This window comes from Camelus dromedarius, chromosome 17 (genome assembly GCF_036321535.1).
Source record: "Camelus dromedarius isolate mCamDro1 chromosome 17, mCamDro1.pat, whole genome shotgun sequence".
Taxonomy (NCBI): domain Eukaryota; kingdom Metazoa; phylum Chordata; class Mammalia; order Artiodactyla; family Camelidae; genus Camelus; species Camelus dromedarius.
In genome coordinates this window covers 31396352-31416628 of record NC_087452.1, presented here as the reverse complement: position 1 = coordinate 31416628, position 20277 = coordinate 31396352, and the positions used below count along the sequence as shown (strand labels likewise).

The 20277-nt window shown below is 55.9% G+C and overlaps 1 protein-coding gene across 5 annotated transcripts; it reads right to left on the bottom strand.

The window, feature by feature from the left end:
• Window positions 1-2374: 2374 nt before the first annotated feature.
• ITIH4 (inter-alpha-trypsin inhibitor heavy chain 4) lies at window positions 2375-18382 on the bottom strand. 5 transcript variants are annotated; one of them, XM_064496466.1, is made up of 24 exons: window positions 18228-18382; window positions 16887-17047; window positions 14736-14840; window positions 14437-14599; window positions 14196-14306; window positions 13576-13704; window positions 12768-12884; window positions 12329-12497; window positions 12103-12228; window positions 11770-11951; window positions 11487-11672; window positions 9784-9923; window positions 9402-9559; window positions 9105-9131; window positions 8770-8823; window positions 8579-8647; window positions 8200-8337; window positions 7616-7681; window positions 7393-7419; window positions 7190-7306; window positions 5928-6102; window positions 4155-4309; window positions 3922-4018; window positions 2375-3478 (listed from the first exon to the last, which is right to left on the bottom strand). In XM_064496466.1, the coding sequence occupies exons 1-24, from the start codon at window positions 18318-18320 to the stop codon at window positions 3409-3411; spliced, it is 2835 nt and encodes a 944-aa protein (XP_064352536.1). In that variant the 5' UTR covers window positions 18321-18382; the 3' UTR covers window positions 2375-3408. The 5 variants fall into 5 exon arrangements, with proteins under 5 accessions (XP_064352536.1, XP_031326390.2, XP_064352537.1 ...); XM_031470530.2 differs by having other exon boundaries at window positions 8579-8632; XM_064496467.1 differs by lacking the exon at window positions 7616-7681.
• Window positions 18383-20277: the final 1895 nt, after the last annotated feature.

Below are 20277 nucleotides of genomic sequence, written 5' to 3'. Positions count from 1 at the left end.
GTCATGGCTCACCAGCTCCTATCAAGACCTTCAGGCCTAAATATCCTTCTATGACTCAGGAGCAGAGAGAGCCCTAGGGCAGACCCAGTCTGCAGCTAATTACGCAGGCCACCCATCCCGCCACCCTCTAATCATCTGGCATCCACTGGTCCACTCATCCACCCATCTGTCCACCCACCCTATGCGAGCCATCCACTCAGCAGGTAAAGCCAACATTCTGGGCTAGGATCTGGGGGCACACGGCTTAGTAACCCAGTTTGTTTCCATGGGTGCCCAAGTTTGCCTTCAGCTGGGCTGGAGATCCCTGGGATCCTCCAGTTTCCTCCTCATGGTGACCACCCCACCCCCCAACAATAAGTCCTGGGTTGGGTGGGAGGTCGGACAGAGGTTCCAGGTCAGCCTGGACAACCCTCTCCCACCCAGACAACTGCAACCACTCCTCTGTGGCCTTCCCGCTTCCAGAGAGAGCCTTTTGCAGAGCAGAACTGATCATCACTCTCTGCCTGAAACTCTACAAATGACATCTCCCACCCAGGGCTCTTGGGACAGAGACAGAAGTCCTTTCTCTGCCCCACATCAGGTGCTTCCTTCCACTCACTGTCTAGGTTCCAGACACACAAATTGCTTCCAGTTCTGCAAACATAATCCTTCCTTCCCCAGATCCTTTGCCTGTGCTGTTCTCTCTGCCTGAGGGTCCAAAGGCATGCTGGGCAGAGGGAACCCTGCTGAAGGAAGCAGTGGGCGGCTTTGCTTATGGCAGAGCAAGGGACACAGTGAGACTGGAGGCGGTCAGTCAGATTGGGAAGGGTCACAAATACCGGTGGGGGTGGGGTGGGGTCTGGTCATGTGTCACCAGGAAGTTCTCCTACCTCCCACTTCAGGGGCCTCTTCCTGAGCCAGAAGAGGGTTGCTCAGGGGGCACACTGGCCTGGGGGAAAGGACACTGGGGAGGGTAGCCCAGGAGGAAACATTTGTTACTAGAGGAGAACCAGGTGGGCAGGAGTCTACAGGTGGACTGGCAGCTGTTATTGCTCTAGGGAGAGGGCCACAAGAGATAAGGCTCCAGACTGAATGTGGCAGAGGTCCGGGCTGGGCTGGCAATAAGGGCCCAGGCCTGGCATGGGACACCCTAAAGTAGCAGACTCTGCCACCCGTTCAATCCCAGGTCGGCTGAGGAACCGCATGGCTTTAAACCAGCCATCCTGAGCTCAGTTTTCACATCTGTGAAATGGGGAGAAGGATCCTGCCAGATCGAGCTTCTGAAGAGGCATCAGCATCATGGTTTCTGGTCCTCCTGAGGTGCCCATCTTTGTCCTGCTGCTCCAGCTAGCAGCCAAGCCCAGTGGGTGGGAAGAAAGGCAGGAGGGCATCCCCAGCCCAAATTCTGCCCCCTCCTCCAACACGCAGCCAGGGAGGCCTTCCATGCAGGCCCAAACTAGGCAGATTCTGTCCTCTCCCCAGTCCCTGCATACCACCTCTGATGGCTCCCCGGGCTTTCAGGATAGAGGCAGAACTCCAAGGTGAGGTGTACACAACCGGAGCTGGCCCCACCTCGCCAGCGTTCCCTTCCACCTCAGCCCACGGTGCCGCTGCCCTTCACCTTCCTCAGCTCAGTGCCGTGTCCCGGCTCCAGGCCTGGTGTCCTGCCTTCCTTTCCCACTGTGCTAATTTCTCTTTAGTTTTCAAAACACAATCCCAACCCAGCCCCAACCATGCCACTTCCAGGAAGCCTTCCCTGCTATTTCTCAGGTTGGGCAAGATGTCTCCCTCTGGCCTCCTTGTGGCACTTGGTAATTCTCTGGGTGACAGTTGTCACAAGAGGCATTGTGTCTATCACGGTGCCGAATGTACTCACAGCACTCAGCCCAGGGCTTGGCCCAAGCAGGCACTGGAAAGCACGCAGTGGACAAAACAGTGAAGGACAAGGACCACTTCCAATTGTTCACAGAGAACTCATGCCCTTCAGGTGCTGGCTGGGCCAGGAAGTCACCCATGACCCCTCTGCATGGCACAAATTCCACAGACCAATCCAGGTCGTGGTGTCCTGGAGGGGTAAGCCCAGGGGTTGGGGGAGTCCTCTCTCACCTCAGTATGTCAGAGCTAGCCCCAAAGCTTGTCGGACGGAGCCCCCAAGGCTGCTCCCTAGTTGCACTGAGCTGTTGTCTGAGCCTTATGAGTAACTTTCACAAAGTGACTCAGCCGCAGACTCCGGCCTGCCACCCAGGCTTGATGCAGAAGCAGCAGTGCAGCGTGTTCCTGAGTGTTTGGCAAACCTGCTGATGGAGACCCCTCCCACCAGCCTCTCCTCTGCCCTTTTGGAAAGACTCACTCAGTAAACAGAGTAGCTCAAGAGCTGGGAAAAGGATATTTTCCCTGATCTGGTTCGCTCCCTCTTAGCAAGCAAATGAGCTTGTTTTCTGCTTTACCCTGGCCGCCAGGAAGCTCAGAGCAAAGCTTTTTGCTGTTGCAGCTTCCCCTACCCTGGTGTCTCTGATTTAACTCTCCCCCAGCTTGGCTCTTTTCTCTTATTTTCATCCTCATCGTCTTTGGTTTTATTCTCCTCGTGCTTTTTATTTGTAAGCCAAAGACTTGTGTCATTTGAAGAAGTAGGGGGAATAATTATAAATGGTTTTAAAGCGTGCTTTGCCTTTGCAGGAATTGGGTGGAATCTTTGGGGTGCCTAACCCTGGGGTGTGGACAGGAGAGGAGACCCTCAAACAGCCCAGGCTCCTGGAAAGAGACCCTGGCTTCCCTCCTGGGACGGGGGCCTCCCCTCTGTCTCCTTTGTCTTCCAGAGCCAACTTCTTTGCAAAGTGGTGGTGAGACAGGCCTGTTTCTGAGCACAGGTGTGAAAATCAGACTGTGTCTTGCAAAGGGCCCCAAAGTTTGCTGAGAAGGTTGGGGAGTTGGCCTATAATGAACTTCTACTCAGGTCACTCTCTTTTTTTGAGTCAAAACTGGTGTTCACAGACCATGTAACCACATAGCAGAGTGAACCCTGCTCCCAGAGAATGTTCTCCCGTCCTGGGCCCCGATTAGAGCAACATTTTAACTGGGTAGTTTAATATCTCTAGATCTCAGTTTTCCTGCTTGTACAATGAAGGGACTAGACTAAAAGCTCTCTGTGGGCCTTACTGGCCACAGGCCTTGGAAGGGCTGATGGCAGAAGACTCTAATGTTACACGACACTCTGTGTCCAAGGTACAATTCCGAGGCCCTGGAATTTGGCCAGATGGAACCAGAGACGCCCACTCCCTGGGCTCATACCACCTCTCTTTATTTTAATGAGTGCAAGTACCTCTCCCCATGATGTTTCAGGCCCCAAAGGTGGCCTTGTAGTTGCAGGGTGGCAGCCATCTGCATAGAGGGGGGTGGCATGAGGGATGGGCATTACTCCTCCCATCAGGACTACAGCTCCACAGACCAGCAGAAAATCTCTTTTCCCGGGGGTGCCTCTTGGTAATCCAGCTTGAGCTCTCTAGGATAAACACACAGACAGATAGGTGGTCAGCTTGTCTCAGGTGTGGTGGGAAGAGAGGGAGACAGCTGGATGTAGGAACACGGAAGGTGGATGGTCTTGGGGCCCCTCCCCTCAGAGCTCCTGCCAGCACAGGCTGACAAAGGCTGGCCACCCAAGGGGACCCAGTTGTATGTGGTCTCCAAGGTCCAGGGCTCTGAGAACCCAGGGGGCACTCCTATTGCCCCCAGCTCACCCTGATGATCTCTGCGCTGTGTGTTTTCTGTGGGTCTGAGCTGATCTCCCTTTGTGGGGTTACTGAAAGCTAGGTCAGACTTGTCTAAGCCATGAATCTGTCACCTGCCTGTCTAGTTCCCAGGCAGGGACAGAGGAGTCGGGGTCCCAGAGCCCAGCTCCCAGCCCCCATCCCTCGTTGGGCTCAGTGGCCTATTGCGCTGAGTCACCTGGTAGCAGAGTGGTCACGCCCCTGAACCCTCAGGGTTCGCTTGCTGTCATCTGCTGCTGCTGGGGGCCCCCAGAGCACGTCCTGGTAAAACTGGCCTGAGACATAAAGGGCAGGTCAGTGAAGAATAAAAATAGAGGGAGGCTGGGGGACATGCAGAGTTGAGGGCACTGCCTGTTCACAGGCAGAAGTGGCTTCTGAGGATGCCCTGAGCCCAGGCCATGGGCTGCATACCAAGGGTTCCATTGACATGGCTGGAGAAGCGGTCAACATCCCGTAGAAGGAGCCGGAGCCCCTCCCCAGGGCCATCCCAGGACAGCAGGCCAATGGTCACTCTGTCTGGGCTGCTGAGCAGCAGAAGCCCTGCCTTGTCCATGGTCATCTTGAGGCTGTGGGGAAACTCGTGTCCTGAGCAGGAAGGGAGGCATGGAGACACCCACAGGGGACCTGGGCAGTGGGGTGGCAGTGGGCGGGGGCTGCCCTCCTGTCCTCAGGATTTCCTAGTGTGGCCTTTGGTGGGCAGTCCTTTAAATCTTCTGGGCTTCAGTTTCCTCAGTCAACTGGAACCAAAGTTAACTTACCAATACCTGCTTATCCCAGCATTATTTATAAAATAAAATAATAGTCCCTTTTCGTCTGGTTTCTTACATTTGATTTCTCATGAATTAGTTTTTATACAACTTGAGGGTTCTCAGATACATTTCCTCTGTCCCTTCTGGTTGTATGGCTAGCCCCACTTTCTTCTGATGATCAGTGTTTAATCGTGTGTTTTAAGGCCAGGAAGGGCAAGTCCTTCTCAGTCTATGCCCTCCCTTTTTACTTAAAATCATCTTTGAAATTCTTACCATTTTGGTTTTCTTAGGAACGTCAGACTCCTTTAAGCACGTTGAATAAGGCCCTGCTGTTACTCTGAGGTTATTTAAGAATGGAATTGCCCTAAACTTACACTGTCTTGTTGTTGACACAGTTCAACATAAAAGCTGTGGTCTGTTTTTCTTTACGTGTTATCTTCTGTAGCTCATGAAAGTGTGTGGACTTTCTATCACCACGGTTGATAGGAATTCTTTATTCTATCCTCTAGTGTGTATGCCCCAATGCACAGAAATCCTATTGATCTTTGCGTATTTATCAGATAATAGGAAACCTGAAGATCTTTTATGAAATTGGGAGCTTTTCAGGTGAGCGCCTCAGGTTCCCCAGGGGTGCACTCACATTATCAAGTGGAAACCAGTCTGCAGAGGAGCTGGGGGAGAGGGAGTGGACAAGGCTCTCCATACTTGGCACAGGCCGGGGGCTTGGAGGGCACTGATCAAAGACAGCCAGGGTCCTCGGCCTCTCTCCTAGGCCCTTTGTGACACCCAGAGCTGGAGAGCTACCTCTGGAAAGCTCCACGGTGGGGCAACCCCACTGGAAGAGGTCACCATCCACCTCTACTCCCAGTCGCCTGGGATTGATGCCAGAGGGACGTGTCTCTCCACATAAGAGCTTCAAGAGTTGGTTAAGGATGACATTCGTAACCTCCCTTGGTGGACAGCACTCTCCAGCCTCTCACTATTGTCATGGTTACCTCACCACATAGAAAGTGCGCCTTCCCATGTGCCCAGTGGGCATCACACTGCCTATGGGCAAATGCTCCCAATCACATTCTCTCACTGGATCTTCCCCTCAGCCCTCCAACTCAGGGCTAGGATGATTATCCCTAGTTAGGAGTGAGGAAACGGAGGCTCAGAGGGTCTAAGCGGCCTGCCTAGGGTCACGCAGGATTAGCAGCAGAGCAGCTTCAAACCATACAGTCCCCTGCATGGGACAGTGACCTGGGCTGGGTGAGGGCAACCAGGTCCTCAGGACAATCCCTTGGCACCCTCCAGGGCAGGAGGGGTATGTGCAGGGTTCTCTGCATTTCTACCCCTCCTGTGGGTGTGGCCCACTGCAGAGGACTCATGCCCAACCACTCCTTCCCCAGGCCCGTGGCATCACGTAACCATCGGCCCCCAGCCTGCGGCTTACCCGGACACGACCGAGTACAGAGTTTCCTTCCACTTGTACGCAGAGTTTCTCCGGTTCCGAGTTACTACCACGTGCTCAGGGGACGCACGAACCTGCAGCTGGGGGTTCTTGAAGGTCACGTCAATCCACATGAACTTGGCCTTCCCCATCTCATAGTGGCCAGTCACCTCAACGCCTGAGAGGTCCAGGAGCAGAGAGGTGGGAGCTGTGGCCTTGGCTGGGCACTGGCCTGAACAGGAGGTCCCCCCAGCTACATCCCCCAGAGCTGCTCTTCACCCACTCACCTCCCCGACCCCTTCCCTGGCACCCCTCACACTGCAGGCCTGCTTCCCATGGTCTTTCCACTCATCCCTTGGTTTCCTGTGGCTTTGGAGGGGCCCCCAAGTCCTTGGAGATGGCCACCTACAGGTGAGCCCTCTGAGGAGGCAGGTCTTGTGTGAAGCCAGGAAACGTACGTAAAGCCCCTGTAGTGTGCCTGGCCCTGAGCTGGGTGTTGTGGCCAAGAGAGAGATGGAGAATTGGTGGCCTCAGGGAGCAAATAGACTGTGGGCCTGGCATGGTGAAGAGGGAGACCGTGTGGGTCTGGGGGGACCGAGGGGCCATGGATGTTCGTGGACTCTAAGTGGCTCTGCAGGTGTGTATGTGTGAGCATCCCGAGGGTTGTGCGTCCCCACATCTGACCTGAGAGCTCAGATCAGCCAGGAAGACCCTCCTGGGGGTTGGGGGGCCAGTACACCTACCTCCTCCCCCCATGTTCCTCCTCCACGCCTTCTACAGCCCACTTCAGGGCTCAGTGCTTCGGCCTACCCGTTCCTCTGCCTCGTGGACCCCCACTTGCCTGCCAAGGCCCAGTCAACCCCATATGATCCTGGGCAGTCTCCCCTGCCCCTCAGACTGCTCTTATCTCCTCCTCTGTGCTCATGTCCACGGTGCTCTGGGCACTGACTACAGGGCACTGTGCTGCTCTGTACCCAGGTCTGTCTCCCCACCCCTGAAGTAAAGCGTGTCTGAGGGCAAGCCCACATCTGGTCACCCTGGGGCGCAGGCCACCCAGGCCTGCATACATGGTGCCCAGTGAAAGGTCCGTGGCGCAGATGTATAAGTGCACGTGCCGGTGCTCAGGGGCGTGGCCATGCTACCACCTGGGACCAGGTCTGCCCAGGAGTCTTCGCAGGCAGGTGTCCTACTGTTGTCTCCGAGGTGGGAAGCTGGGGGTGCGTGGTGTCTGGGTCTGAGCGGATGACTGGGTGTGCACCTCTCACCTTGGCCAGGGTCTGAGAGCAGGTTCAGAAGACCCTGAGAGTGCTTGAGGTCCACACAGAGCTGGTTCTCGCTCTGGCCAGGCAGTGGCAGGATGACGGAAGGAGCCTGGATGGGGGCTGGGACAGCAGGTGTGGTTTTAGGGGCAGGTAGAGCAGGCTAGGGGGCAAGGACAGGGAGGAGGCTGAAGGGGGCTGGCACTTACCTGGGGGTGGGGCTGTCGTGGTTGTTTCTGAAAGAAGAAAAAGTCTGGGTTTAGGCAGCCCCTTCCGGGGAGCAGTAGCGGGCTGAGGAGTGGAGCAGCAGAGGGTGTGGTTGATTCTTTCTCCACTGAGAAACCCACCCGGCAGGGCTGTAGAGCTCCCGGGGCTCTCCCCTCCCAGGCTCTCCCTACTACTACTACTGCAGGGGCTCTGGCCTGGGGGCACCTTTGATTCTTATATCCAGGTCACGAGATGCTTGGTCAGGAACTGAGATAGCTGATGACACTGAAGCTGAAATTAGTGCAGGAACAGCCAGAAACAGAAAGGGAGAAGGTAGTCAGGATTCAAAGCAATCGGCATGCCTGCCAGCCTTCACTGCCACCTGCCACCCACCGAGCTCCAACCCCACGATCCCTGCCTCACATGCACCCAATCTAGAAGAGCCTTTGCAAAGAGAGTTTTCAACCAGAAGAGCATGCTATTAGGGAAAACGCTGAGGAGACAGGATCTAGCATGGCTCTGCGGCTGTGTCCGAGTCCAGATTTGGAGATGAGAAACAGCTCAAGGGACTACTGTTGGCTTTGGGAAAGGAGGAAACCTTCCCTTTCTAGAACGTTCCATCCTGAGCCAGCCTGCAGAGTGAATGAAGCCAATTCAGTGAAAAAAAAGGATGCAGTTCTTAACATCATGCCTTAGAGCAGCTCTCCCTGGTCTGTGCCTAGCCCTGTGGGTGGTGCTTAGGCCATGAACTGCACAGGCAGGTGCATCTTGAGGAAACTAGACCCTCAGAGGATCAGAAAGAGGCTTACCTAATGCAATGTCTGGTAGCACTGCTCCCCAGGTCGTGTGGTGGGATGGATCAGGAAGATAAGGAGGATGAATAGGTCCAGAAGGTCCAAGTTGTCCGAATCTCATTGGGAAGCCGGGTCCCTGCCCAAAAACTCCGGCTTTGGAAAAGTTAACACATGCAGTCTTTTCTCAAGCAGTGTTTTGGGTCCCCACAGCCAGGGCTCTGGGACCCACCCCAGGAGAGGGAGGTGGAGAGGGAGGTGGAGAGGGCAGATGGCTCCCCTTCCCACACCCAGCACCCTGGGAGAAATTCACAGCTGGAACAATGGACCCTTCTTGAATGCCTCTCTGCTGGGATATGGGCACCCCCACCCCCGCTGGCAGTGCCCCTCAAACTACCTTGTCCTCTCCAGCCTCTTCTTTTAGAAAGGACAGGGTCTGCACCACTGTCTCCTAAATCGGACACAACTGAATTTGAGCCCCAGCCCCACCATCAGTCAGGCGAGCCAGGGAAGTCATCCCCTGACAGTCAGGGGCAGGGTCAGGGTTTGCTCAGTATCCCCTTCCTCTACCCTCTCCTCTTTTGCTACCTGTTATTCTGGACATTCTGTCTCTCATGGAATGAGTTCCAAAGAGAGCAGGACCTGGAAATCAGAGAGACCTGGGTTTGCTTCTTGGACATACCTTTCTGGGGCCCCCAGGGGGATGGGGACTGTGTCCCTGGTGCCCAGGACAGGGCCTGAGTGGCAGCCAGTCTGAATAAACAGGTGACTAAATGTACCCACGTACTTAGGTAGATGACACTCCCTCCTGAGCAGGGCTGGGTTGGAGAGGCCCTGGCCAGCAACCTTATGGTCACTGTACTATAGGCCCTGGGTCAGCCAACAGTCACCCAGGCGAGTCTTAGAGGATATTAGGCCCTTACCTGAGTAGACGTTCCTGTGTCTGCTTTCTGGATAAAACAAAAAGAGAGAGAGAGAGAGAGAGATACACTGTCAGGGTGGTTTTGATATATGTGAAGTGCTTCTATTTAAGCTTCTTCCCAACCCATACCACTACAAAGATACAGTGAACCTGGTGGGGTTAGGAGACCTGGACTCCGTTTCCTCATCAATGAAATGGGGCTCCTAAGAGTCTGTGGGTGGCAGGGGTGAGGTCTTGTGTGGGGTGTAGGGGAGGGATGGGGGAGAACGCTGGGTCAGAACTCCGCTGCCACACCCACCATTTTCCACAGGCTTCTCAGCAACTTCAGACTGTTCTTGGCCTTCGGGTTTGGTGATCACCATGGATGTGAGGGGGGTGACAAAGCTATAGTTGAGTGACAAGCTCAGAGCTCGGGCCTCAAGGGCCTGCTTCTCAGCATCTGACTTCGTCGAGACCCTGCAGGTGGAGGACACCAGTGGCTCTGCAGGTCCCTGGGTGCCCAGTCAGATTCTCTCTCCTTTCCAGACCCTTCTTGGGAGCTCCTGCTGAGAGTCTGGAGCTCAGACATGACACCACCACCCCGTCTCCAACTCTAGGAGATGCCCGTGCCAGCTGTGCCTGCCCCACCGAGGAAGAGCTTGGGGAGGTGCTGAGGGGCCCTTGAGGGTGTGCCCACCCACATTTGCTCAAGCAGTTGCTGGATGGTCAGGTACGCCCAGAGTCTCTCCATGAAGCTGTGGAAGATGTACTTGGGGCTCCGGAACGCCTCCTCCTGCTCTGCCACACTGGACTCTGTTACGAACGTGATGTCCTCCAGGTTCTGGAAAGAGGGGCCCGGCCAGGGCAGCAGCAGTGAAGGCCTGACATCTGCGCCTGGCCCGGCGCCGCCCTGCACTTCCAAAAGAAACCTGGCTGGGGCAGCGTGGGCTGCAAGGACCATGTTTCCTTTGAGTAGAATGGAGGGTAGGGAGGGTGTTTAGGGGTGTGAGAGCCTCCAAGGATGATAAGGAGGTGGAAACAGAAGGTAGCAAACTATCCTAGTGCAATACAGCGGGTACAGAACCAGGAGCGGCAAGAATTTTGCCCTCTTCCAGGAGTATAGCTATTTGTTTGATGGTTTTTCTTAAACAAACTTTAAATAGACTAACACTCTTGGCCTTGTCCCTAGCAGCAATACCTGTGAAATCTTAGGTCTGGGGTTCGAATTATTTTTTAGAACACAGTAAAATCGATACGTAAGTACTCAAACAAAGACAGGTTTGCTGTGAACTACCCCAATTCACCTTGGGTTCCACATGTTGGGAACCACTGGCCTCCAGGATAACTTCAGCTGCTACACTGTATGGAGTGTTCACATTGCTCGAGAACTTAATCCCCACTGCAGCCTTACAAGGTGGGTAAGGTGGCTTATTTCCATCTGTATACAGCAGGAAACTGAGGCACAGGGAGGGTAAGTGCTTTGCCCCAGGTCTCACCTCCGGGAGGTAGCAGACTGGTCAAAGGACATGCCCTGCCCATCATGACACTTGACTACTTCCCCTGAGACAAGACCCTGGGTTCCCCCATGCCTGCTTGCCTTGCCCACCTGCCACACTCCCCACACGTGCTGCCTGCCTGCCATGCAAGCCTGGAACATTCCTATGTCTCTCCATCTGGCCTCTGCCACCTCCTACTCATCCCTCAGTCTCAGCTGAGCCTCCTCCAGGAAGCCCTCCCTGATCCCCAGGCCAGGTAGGGGTACCCAGTGCTGTTCCCCTGAGTCTTCGGGTTTATCTGCAGGGACATATCAGCCTGCAGCACCTTGTTTGTGTGACCATTTACCCACACCATCTCTCCCATGAAGGCAGTATCCCCAGGGCCTAAAGAAGTGCTGTTTCTCTTTGTAGAACGAGAGGGCCTCCTGTGGCACAGAGGCAGGGAACGCTGGGCAGGGACAGGGCATGAAGTGGTGAGATGGGCTCTTGACTCGGCTGCAGTGGGGTCCAGGGCAAGACGCCTGCCCTGCCTGGATGTCAGTCTGCTCATCTGTCAATGGGAGCAGCCCTTCCTGCCTGACGACAACCTCAGAGGGCTGGTGTGAGGACAGGAGGGGATGCCAAGCACCTGGTGCCCTCGAGAACAGCAGCAGCAGCAGCACTGATTGACCATTGAGCGCCTACTGCATGCTGGCCCTGCACAGGTGCTCTCAGAAAATCATGTCATCTTGTTGAATCTCCACTAGGAGCCAACACAGTAGGGACGCATCATTGGCAAGTGGCAGAGGATACTCTGTAACTTGCTCAAGGTCAACTGGCTGGGGCCTGGCAGGCTGGGGTTTGAACCTAGTCCTTCTGACTGTCTGCCCCTGCTACCCATCCCCTCCAGAAGCGCTGGTCACACCTACCAGCTGCCCCCTGACTCTGGCGGAGAGTATATCAGGGCTCTGGTCCCGGAGCTTCCCAGCTACCACCAACTCGGAGCCTTTGAAGAACAACCGGAAGTGGTCCTGCGTGACAGCCTCCACAGCGTTGCTTGGATACTCGAAGGCCACCGACGTCAGCAGTGGGTTGGCCACCTCCTGGTAGAAGTCCTGCAGGGTAGGGGTATGTCATTAGGGCCGAGCTGGGGTCTGCTCGCCTGTCTGTGCCATCCCTCACTCATGTAGCCCAGCAGGGAAACGTGGGCACCTGGAGCTGCAGGGCGGAGTCGGAGTCTTCATAGATGCGCCGGGCCAGGCCGCCATTGTCCAGTGCCAGCTTCTCCAGGAAGGCGTAGCTGACGTCGAAGCCAAAGCCCAGGCAGAAGAGGCTGTACTGACCATCGATGGCTTCCTGCACATTCTTCTGGATCCTCGAGGGGTTGGTCTCCCCTGGACTCCGTGGTTTGGGAAGGGGGTGAGAAAAGAGTGATTTTGGTCAATGGATATTTCTGGAATCTCAGAACCAGAGAGGCCTCAGCCACCTCCTTCCTAGCCCCAGGTCCCACAGCAAGCCAGGCTGGAGGTGCTGGCAGTGCCTCACCCACAGTGGGGTCACCATCAGTGAGAAGGACGATGAGGGTGACGCTCCTTGCAGGCAGCAGCTCCTCTCGGTTGGCTCTTTCCAGCAGCTGCACGGCCATCAGCATCGCATCGTTTATATTGGTCCCTGAGGGAAACACACCCTCAGGGTGGCTCCCAGCCGGGTGCCCCAGACCAGGCTTGGTGCCCCAGAAGCCCCGGCCACATGGGGCTGCAGAGGGCCTCACCTCCCTGGGCCTGGATGCCAGCAACGTAGCTCTTGGCCTCTTTCACGTTCTCAGCTGAGGCTGGCACCAGCTGTGGCTTCCACTGGGTTGCTTCCCCACTGAAGCTGATGAGGTTGAACTGGTCGTAGGGGCGGAGGTCATCCAGGATCTTAAGTAGGGCTTCCTGAGTCTGGTCAGGGGAAGGGGACACAAGGTGGGTGTCTCAGTGGGGCCTCAGGTACCCTGGGGCTGCACCCTGGGGCTCATATCTGGAGTGGGGAAGTGGTGAATGCTTCAGAGGCAGGTCCTGCCTCATAACTCTGACCATCTCAGAGTGAGGGGGAAACCCTTACCCAGGAAGATGGAGGAGGGCAGGTCCGCCTGCTGGACCAGAGCTGACAGTGTCTGTATGTTTACGTCTGTATGTTTTCAGGACCCTGCTCTGGCCCACGGGACTCACCTGCTGTATTTTCCTGCCGCTCATGGAGCCACTCTTGTCAATGACAAAGATCACGTTCTTAGATAGCGTGGACAGGCCCTCAGGGGCAAAGTAGTGCACAAAGTAGCCATTCTCGATCTGTGACCAAAGTGAGATGCACAGGTATAAGAGCTTCAGCCCTGCCCTAACCCCAACCAGCCTTCTCACCCCGAGTCCTGGCGTTTCTATGCTCTCTTCACTCCAACCCCTCCACCCCTGTTCCCCTGCTAACCTGCCCAAATCCTTGCCATATTTTAGGGCTCAGTCCAGCCCTTCCCTTACAGAGAAGGCTTCCCTGCTCATGCATGGCCCACCAGAACTCTACGCCTACTTTACCTCCTATTTGTTTTCATATTTGAGGTAGCTCATACTAAAGGGTTGAGACATAATAAACCTGAGATCCATCAAAAAAGTGAAGACTCCAAAAACAAGGTCCATCAAAAGATGCCAGAAACTTGTGTTAAAGAAGCTACTGCAATTGAGCATAAAACTGAATTGTGAGCCTCCTGGCAGCCAAAGCAACAAGGGAAACTCTGTAGCACAGCTCTTCAGTAGAGATGAAATTTTTTGCTTCTGAAAGGGAATTGTTTCAGGGACGACACAACTAAACTGCCTATTTTCTGTCTGTGTTGCCCCTGGTGCATGCTGATAACTAGGGGTGGTTATTTTGTCTTTTCTTTTAGAATAGGGCTAGGGCCTATTCTAGAATAGAATAGAATAGAATAGGGCTCAGGCCCTTGACGGTGGATGGATTTTTTGGTGGCCCTTCTCTTGCCTGGAGCCCACGCACCTGAATGGAACCCCCAGAGGAGGTCCGATTGACATCATAGCGGATGATGAAGTTGCCATTCAGGACTGTGTCCTGTTGCTCTGGAGATATTTGCTGCTGAGAGAGCGTCGGCTTGAATTGGATGTGAGCCTGGAAAAATGACCAAGCTGAAGTTGGGAGGAGCAATGAGGCAGTGCTAACAACACCCTTCATCCCCATCTGAAGAGAGAACTCCAGGAAGCAGCCTTGGGTCAAATTCCAGGGAATTTTCTCTCAGGCTGATCTGTCAGATAGACTGCCTCCCTGGAGGGCAGGGATTGTGAGTGAATCCCCTGCTCCTAGATCTGTGCAAGGAAGGGCTGGGCTCAGGATGTGATCTAGGCAGCTCCTCCTCCCTACCTGGTCCTGGGGCCCTCACATCAGTCTTCTCCCCTGATCTAAGGGTTCAAACCAGTACCCACCAGCCTTCCCTACACCTTGCCCTCCCTGTCTGCCAAATGACAACATGAACACAGGAACCTCACGAGTCCTTCCAGCTCAGAGATTCTGTCCAATAGTACCACTCTGGAAATTCAGGCTCATAGGGCCAACCTGAAGACAGGCCCCTTGGAACCCTCAACCACAGACCATAGCAGGCCCACCTTGGTCTGGTTCTGGAAGGTGGTGAGGGCCTTTGCCAGTTCATTGGTCATGAAGGTGCTCTCTGTCTCCAGAAAGCTGATGCCTTGAGGCTCGAAGATATGAACGTCCATCTAGAGGCAAGAAGTGGGTTACCGGGTCTGCTAGGCCTTGCCCTCACAGGAGGCATGGGGGAAGGAGGGACCGCCCTCAGCAGAGTGGGGTGATCTAGGAGGCCTTCTAAGAGGAGGCAGCACCAGGTACCTGCAGATGCTTGACCAGCTGCTGAGGATGAATTTGCAGCAGCAGCTCGTATGCCCCCAGACGCCGTGACAGCAGCTCCTCGTACACCAGCTCGAAAGTGACCTTGGCAGCGGGAGCAACACTGACCGACACCTGGAACTTCTCTGTCTTTCTTCCAGTGGCCCTGGGGGAAGAAGGCATCAGGCCTTCCCCTCAAGGGGAGGTATGGCCACTGGAGGTGGGAGCAAGGCTAAAGGGCTGAAGGCAGGGGCAGCCTCTGCCCTACCCCAACAGGGTCCCCCCTACCGCCTTGGGCTCACTGGACGAGGCCGGCGCTCTCTCCTCTGGACACGGCAGCGCTGTACTTCTTCTGGGCTACAGACTTCTCCTTGATGTTCCCTGGGTAGGTCACACCATCGATGATCCTGGGGCAGGAGGGACAGAGTTGTCGAGAGCCCAGTAGGGACGGCCCAGTGCAATCCTGCCTTCTCCCAGGAGCCTATCCGGAACTTTGTGTGCCTCTTGACAGAGTGACTCCTATCTCTACCTGAGCCCACCTGTTTATTACGCACCTACTGTGGACAGGGCTCTGTGTGGGGCTCCAGTGTGGGTGGGGTGCCGCAGGCCTGCATCTACCCTGAGCCACACACCATGTCGGTAAACATGCGTTTTACTAAACAACTGGGATGGAGGCTGCAGAGGAGGCAGGGCTGAGCCAGGAACCAGCCTCTCTTCTCCCTCCCTGTCTGGACCCACATCCCACGGACTGTTCCCAGATGAACCGGTCAGTCACCAGGGAGGGCTTTCTGAGCCACATTCCATGCAGCCCTGTGCCCAGCTGTGAGGCGCAGGCTGAGGAGGAGGGAGATGCTGGCTCCCAGGCCAGGGGAGACAAGGTGCTGAGAAGGCTCTGACCCCTCTTCTCTGAGGCTGCCCTTTCTACCTGCCAACACGCGGCAAGCCCCTCTGCAGGGAGGTTGGCCTCTGGGGAAGGAGGTTTTGGACAACGGGTGGACGGGGCTCCTTGGGGCCCGGACACAATCCTAGCAGCCATTTTTGTGGGACTGAGAGAGAACTGCCTGGGCTGCTCCTCTGGAAGGTAATGACCACCCTAGAACCTCCTCATGGGGTGAGTAGGGACGCAGCAGGCTAACTGCTCCATCTGGGGTGATGTGAGAGGATGAGAGTGTTCAGGAGTGGGTGGGAAGGGGGCAGCCAGGACGCCAGGACCGAATGTTCCTCCTCCCCACCTTCCTGACCTTCCTGGTCACAATTTAACTGTGGGCTGGGGATGGGGATGGGGATGGGGCTGGTGCTGGGCTGTAGGGCTCCTCCCACCAGATACCCAACTGGAGCTCCTGGCCAGGTCAAGGAGCAGGGCACCCTGCCCTTTGCTTCCCTGCCTCATGCAGCAGCAGGAGCTGGGCCCAGCTGGGCTCTCAGCAGATTCAACAGGCCCACAGCCTTGCAATTTGCTGGTTGTGGCACCCACATGGGAGGTGGGGTGCAGCCTGTGAAGCTCATGCTACAAGTTGGGCAGCACAGGCCTGGCTCTGGGGTGAAAAAAAGCTGGGCTGATGGAGAGGGGTGGGCAGAGAGATAAGGAGGAGGCAACCACAGGGACCCGGCCCCTGACGCAGGTTTTCAGAGGTCCCAGGGTACAATGGAAACTCTGCCCGAGGTGCTCGCTCTCTGCACAACTCGTGGCCTTCCCTAAGTTTCTGGGATCAGCCTCTCTGGCCTGTCCTCAACCACTGCCTCTCCTGTGGGGCCAGGGACGGACAGACAGTTCTCTTGCATTTAGCAAACATTGCAAAACTGAGATGGGAGGGTCGGGGAGGACAGTAGAGGAAAAGGTGAGGATCATCACTGGCTCACAGAGTCCACAGAAACCCCAGGGGCCTCCTAATGCAGGCTCTGACCCAGAGCAGAATAACCCTGCAGTATCCCACTTGAGGGTGGGGGGAACCAGCTGGCTTAGAATTTCTGTGACAAGGAGGTGGTCCCCCTCCTCGAGGCACTGCTTCATTGTAGGGCAGCTCAGGGGTTAGGAAGTTTCCTGTATTCTGAGCTGGAATCTGCCTTTTGGTGACTCTCTCCTGCCTGGGTTTGGCCTCAGGATGCTCCAAGTCTGTACTTCTCAAAGGCAAAGACCCAAACATGCTGCGGTTCTCTACCTGCCACCTGGGCAGCACTTAGGGATGGTGGATGGATGAATGGAGGGAGAGATGGATGGTGGGAGTGACCAGTGGAGGGAGGGAGGGAGGCAGGGAGGAAGGGACAGAGGGAGGGCAACATCTCTGAGAAGTTCCTGGGTAAAACCTCTGTTCCCTGTATTGCCTACAGGTGGAGCACACATACCTCAGGCCTATATTCCAAGAAGAGGCCCTCTTCCTGATTGGGGCACAGGGGCCATGGTGTCACAGTGCTGGGTTGGGGAGGAGGGACGCGGGGGAAGGCAGGACACCTACATGGAGAAGTTGGTGATGAAGGCTTTCTTGGGCAGCTCCATCTGGAAGGTGGCCTCCTGCACAGTATCGGCCCTGTTGACCACCCGGCTGGTGACAACTGTGTGGGCAAATCGGGATGAGACCTTGGAGTCCACAGTGAGGCTGTAGATGTTGATGCCATTCTGGAACAGTGAAGGAAGAAGGAGTGGGGTTGTTCCAGTGCTCTTCAAGAGTGGGCCTTGACCTTGGTCCCAGACCAAGCCTGGCTCCCAACTCCGATCAAGCCACTGACCAGGCCTCAGGCAAAATCCCATGAACCATTTCATATGTGAATCCTCCACTTAAATCAGAGGCAGCTGTGTGCTTCATGCCCCACCCTACAGGGCCATAGTGCCCCTCGGAGAACAAGCAGGCAAGGGGTGGGGGGTGGTGCCTGTGCACTGGTGTGTCTGTGGGGGACTCACTTATCCTTGGGGTAGGGGTGAGCGGCAGAGGGTCCTGTCGAATCAGGAAGCTTCCATGCCATCTCAGCTCTGCCCAGTGAAAGGGCAGTAAACAAGCCCTTTGCCTGGGAAAAACAGCTCCTGCCAGCCTTCCCCCAGGGGCCTGCAGGAGCTGGGAGAATTGGAGGCAGGGAGGGTCCATCTCTAAGGCTGGGCATCTTCCGCTTTGCCCCTTTTCCCCTGCAGCCGTGGGGCCTCCTCTGTTGCCCTGTCCATCCCCACGAGGCACTGCCCACCCCAGGCATGTGTACTTCGCCTGAGGTCTGCGGTCCCCAACGAAGGGCTGCGCACAGGCAGAGCCCACACTTCTGCTGCCTGCCTGCATATGGCACACTTGTGCTTAGCACGGAGACTGCGTGTTGGGCCGAGTGGCTTGTGTACACGTGTGTCTGTTCTGTGCTGGGCCCTGTACTCAGCACTTTATAGCACTAGAGGTTTCATCTTCACCACAAACTTCTGAATGGTTCTATTATCACCCTGTTCTACAGATACGGAAACAGAGGCATATAAAGCATCAGTAACTTCTGGGAACTCAAGAAGCCAGGGAGAGGTAAGCTGGGCTCCTGAGGCCACACACCCCACCTCCTGCCGCCCTTTAGGACAACCTGCTAGGCTGTATCTCCTCCCCTGTGAACTGGAAATAACAAGATCACCCTTCCAGTAAATGGGGACACTCCACAAAGCCCTGAGGGTAGTGCCTGTTGGATGGGCAGCACACTTCTCTGTAGGCACACTGACCTGCGCTCACCTGCACTTACACACTTGTGCACACCGAGGCTCTCCTCCCCTTCACTCGCTCCCCAGCTTGCCCCACTCATGCTCAGGCGCGCGCACACACAGGTGCCCCAGACACTGCTACCTTTTGGGCTGTGGTAGTCTGGAGGATGGCCAGTAGTAGCGAGAGCAGGACCAGCACGATGTCCCAGGCGTGGACAGGGGCTGGAGTCTTCATTTTGGCTCCAGTGCCTGGCAGGTGGCTTCTGAACTTGAGAGGAAGTGGGGAATGAATTAGTAACTTGCTGGCTGCCCCGCCCCTGCGGGGGTAGGTTCTAGGAAACTGGAATCTGTAAGCCAAAACTCGCAGTGGCCTCAGATAAGGAGGCAAACTGTCAATGTCCTGTGGACCTTGGCTGGGGACGGGAATGTGTCCTGAGGAGAGGCAGGTCAGGTGGGAGGTGGATACTGGTACCCCTTCTGGAAGGTCCACTAGGCCACCACCACCCCTCACACCAGTCAGATGCCACCACGTTCCCCAGGGTCTGGGGACACAGTGGTGAACCGGCCCATTTTCCATAAGCCCAGCCTGGGAGAAGCAGAGAGGTGGCCAGGAAGATGAGGGCCAGAGGGCGGCTTCTGGGAGGCAGAAGCCTGGAGGCCATGTCAGTGTGACCACATCAGTGGGGCCGCTGCAAAGACACCAAACAGCCCTTGGGGGTGTCTGAGTGGGGCAGGAGCTGCTGGGGTCAAGGCAGGATGGATACACCTTATTTCTGAGGAGAGAGAGGTGGGGCCAAAGAGCCCCCTTTCTCTCTGCAGGGGCCCCCGGCTGCTGTTCAGGCCCCATTATTCTAGCTAGGACTCTTAGTGCAATTCCAGCAAGGCCTCCAAAACAAGACCTGCACTTGGCAACACAAACTGAGAGCCATAAAGACGCCCACATGTTGCGGCCCAGATCTCGCTCCAGGTAATTTCCTAAGAGGGAAGCTTGGAACAGAGAAAGAACAGAGCTTCGGGGTGTTGGCGTGTATACCCAGGTGGCCTGCGTGGAGGTCAGTTGTGCCAAGGGAGCCTGTGAATCACTGCTTGAATGACAAAGGGCAGAATGCTGATCCGTCAGCACACTAAGGCAGTGGCAGTGTTGGAAGCAGACCCACGGGTGGCTGGAGGGCCTGGGGTGGGATTACTGATGACTTTTTCCAATTTTCCTTTAATAAAATTGAAAGCCTGCTTTCATAACAAATAGCAATAAAGTGAGTAAGTATTAGGGGATCTGGACGCAGCCGGTGCTTGTGTCCCTGGGGCTCTGGGAAAGCTTGTCTCCTGAGTCTGGGGCCACAGATGGGGTAAAGATGCTTCAGAAAAGTGGCCAGGTGCCAAATCCTGGGTCAGGGAAGGAGGACTCAGTGACACTAGCCAGGGGGTGGCCAGGGGCTGGGAGCTGGGGGCAGGTGCCATCCTCAGGGCCAACTCGGGGCCCTGCGGCAGCGACTGGCTGGCAACCACCTGGGTCAACACTAGCAGCATCTGCCCCAAGGGAAGGGAATCATAGACTCCAGAGCTGTGTCTGTGGCTGCATGTAAACACTCCCCTTCCTGAGCATGACTACAGCCAGAAGCTGCATCTTTGCATGCATCTGCACTGCTCTCCCGTTGGCTCTGGGTGACTAGGATTACACGAGAGGACACACCCCTTCAGCACTCTTGGGGAGGAGCTTCCCAAGGAGTCCAGCGAGCAGGCCCAGGCCTTGTCCCCACAGGCCTGCTCCCTTGGGGCACAGAGCACAGGCCCAGCCTGGAAACAGCTATATAAGGAGGCCGGGACTGTGGGAAGGGCTCTGTGCAGCCCACTCCACCTGCCCAGTGGAGTGGTGGAGCTCGCCTGTAAGCTTCAGCCCTGAGCCAGGCCCTGCAATCCCAGACCCTGCCAGTCCAGCCCCAGACTGTCCTTGCTCTTGCTGTCACAGCTGGACAGGCTTCTGTGGCCCCCTTAGTCTGATGGCTCCATGCATACAGGGACATTGAGGCCTGAAGTGGAAGGGATCGAAGGTGAGCTGAGAACCTGGTGTTCATGTGGCTCAGTCAGAGCTGTGGGAATGGCAAGGGGAAGGCTCGCCCTGAGTTTGGGACAGGGGACAGAAGCTCAGGAAGCGGACTGCCACGGGCCAGAGAGGAGCCTCAACCTGGCTTTGT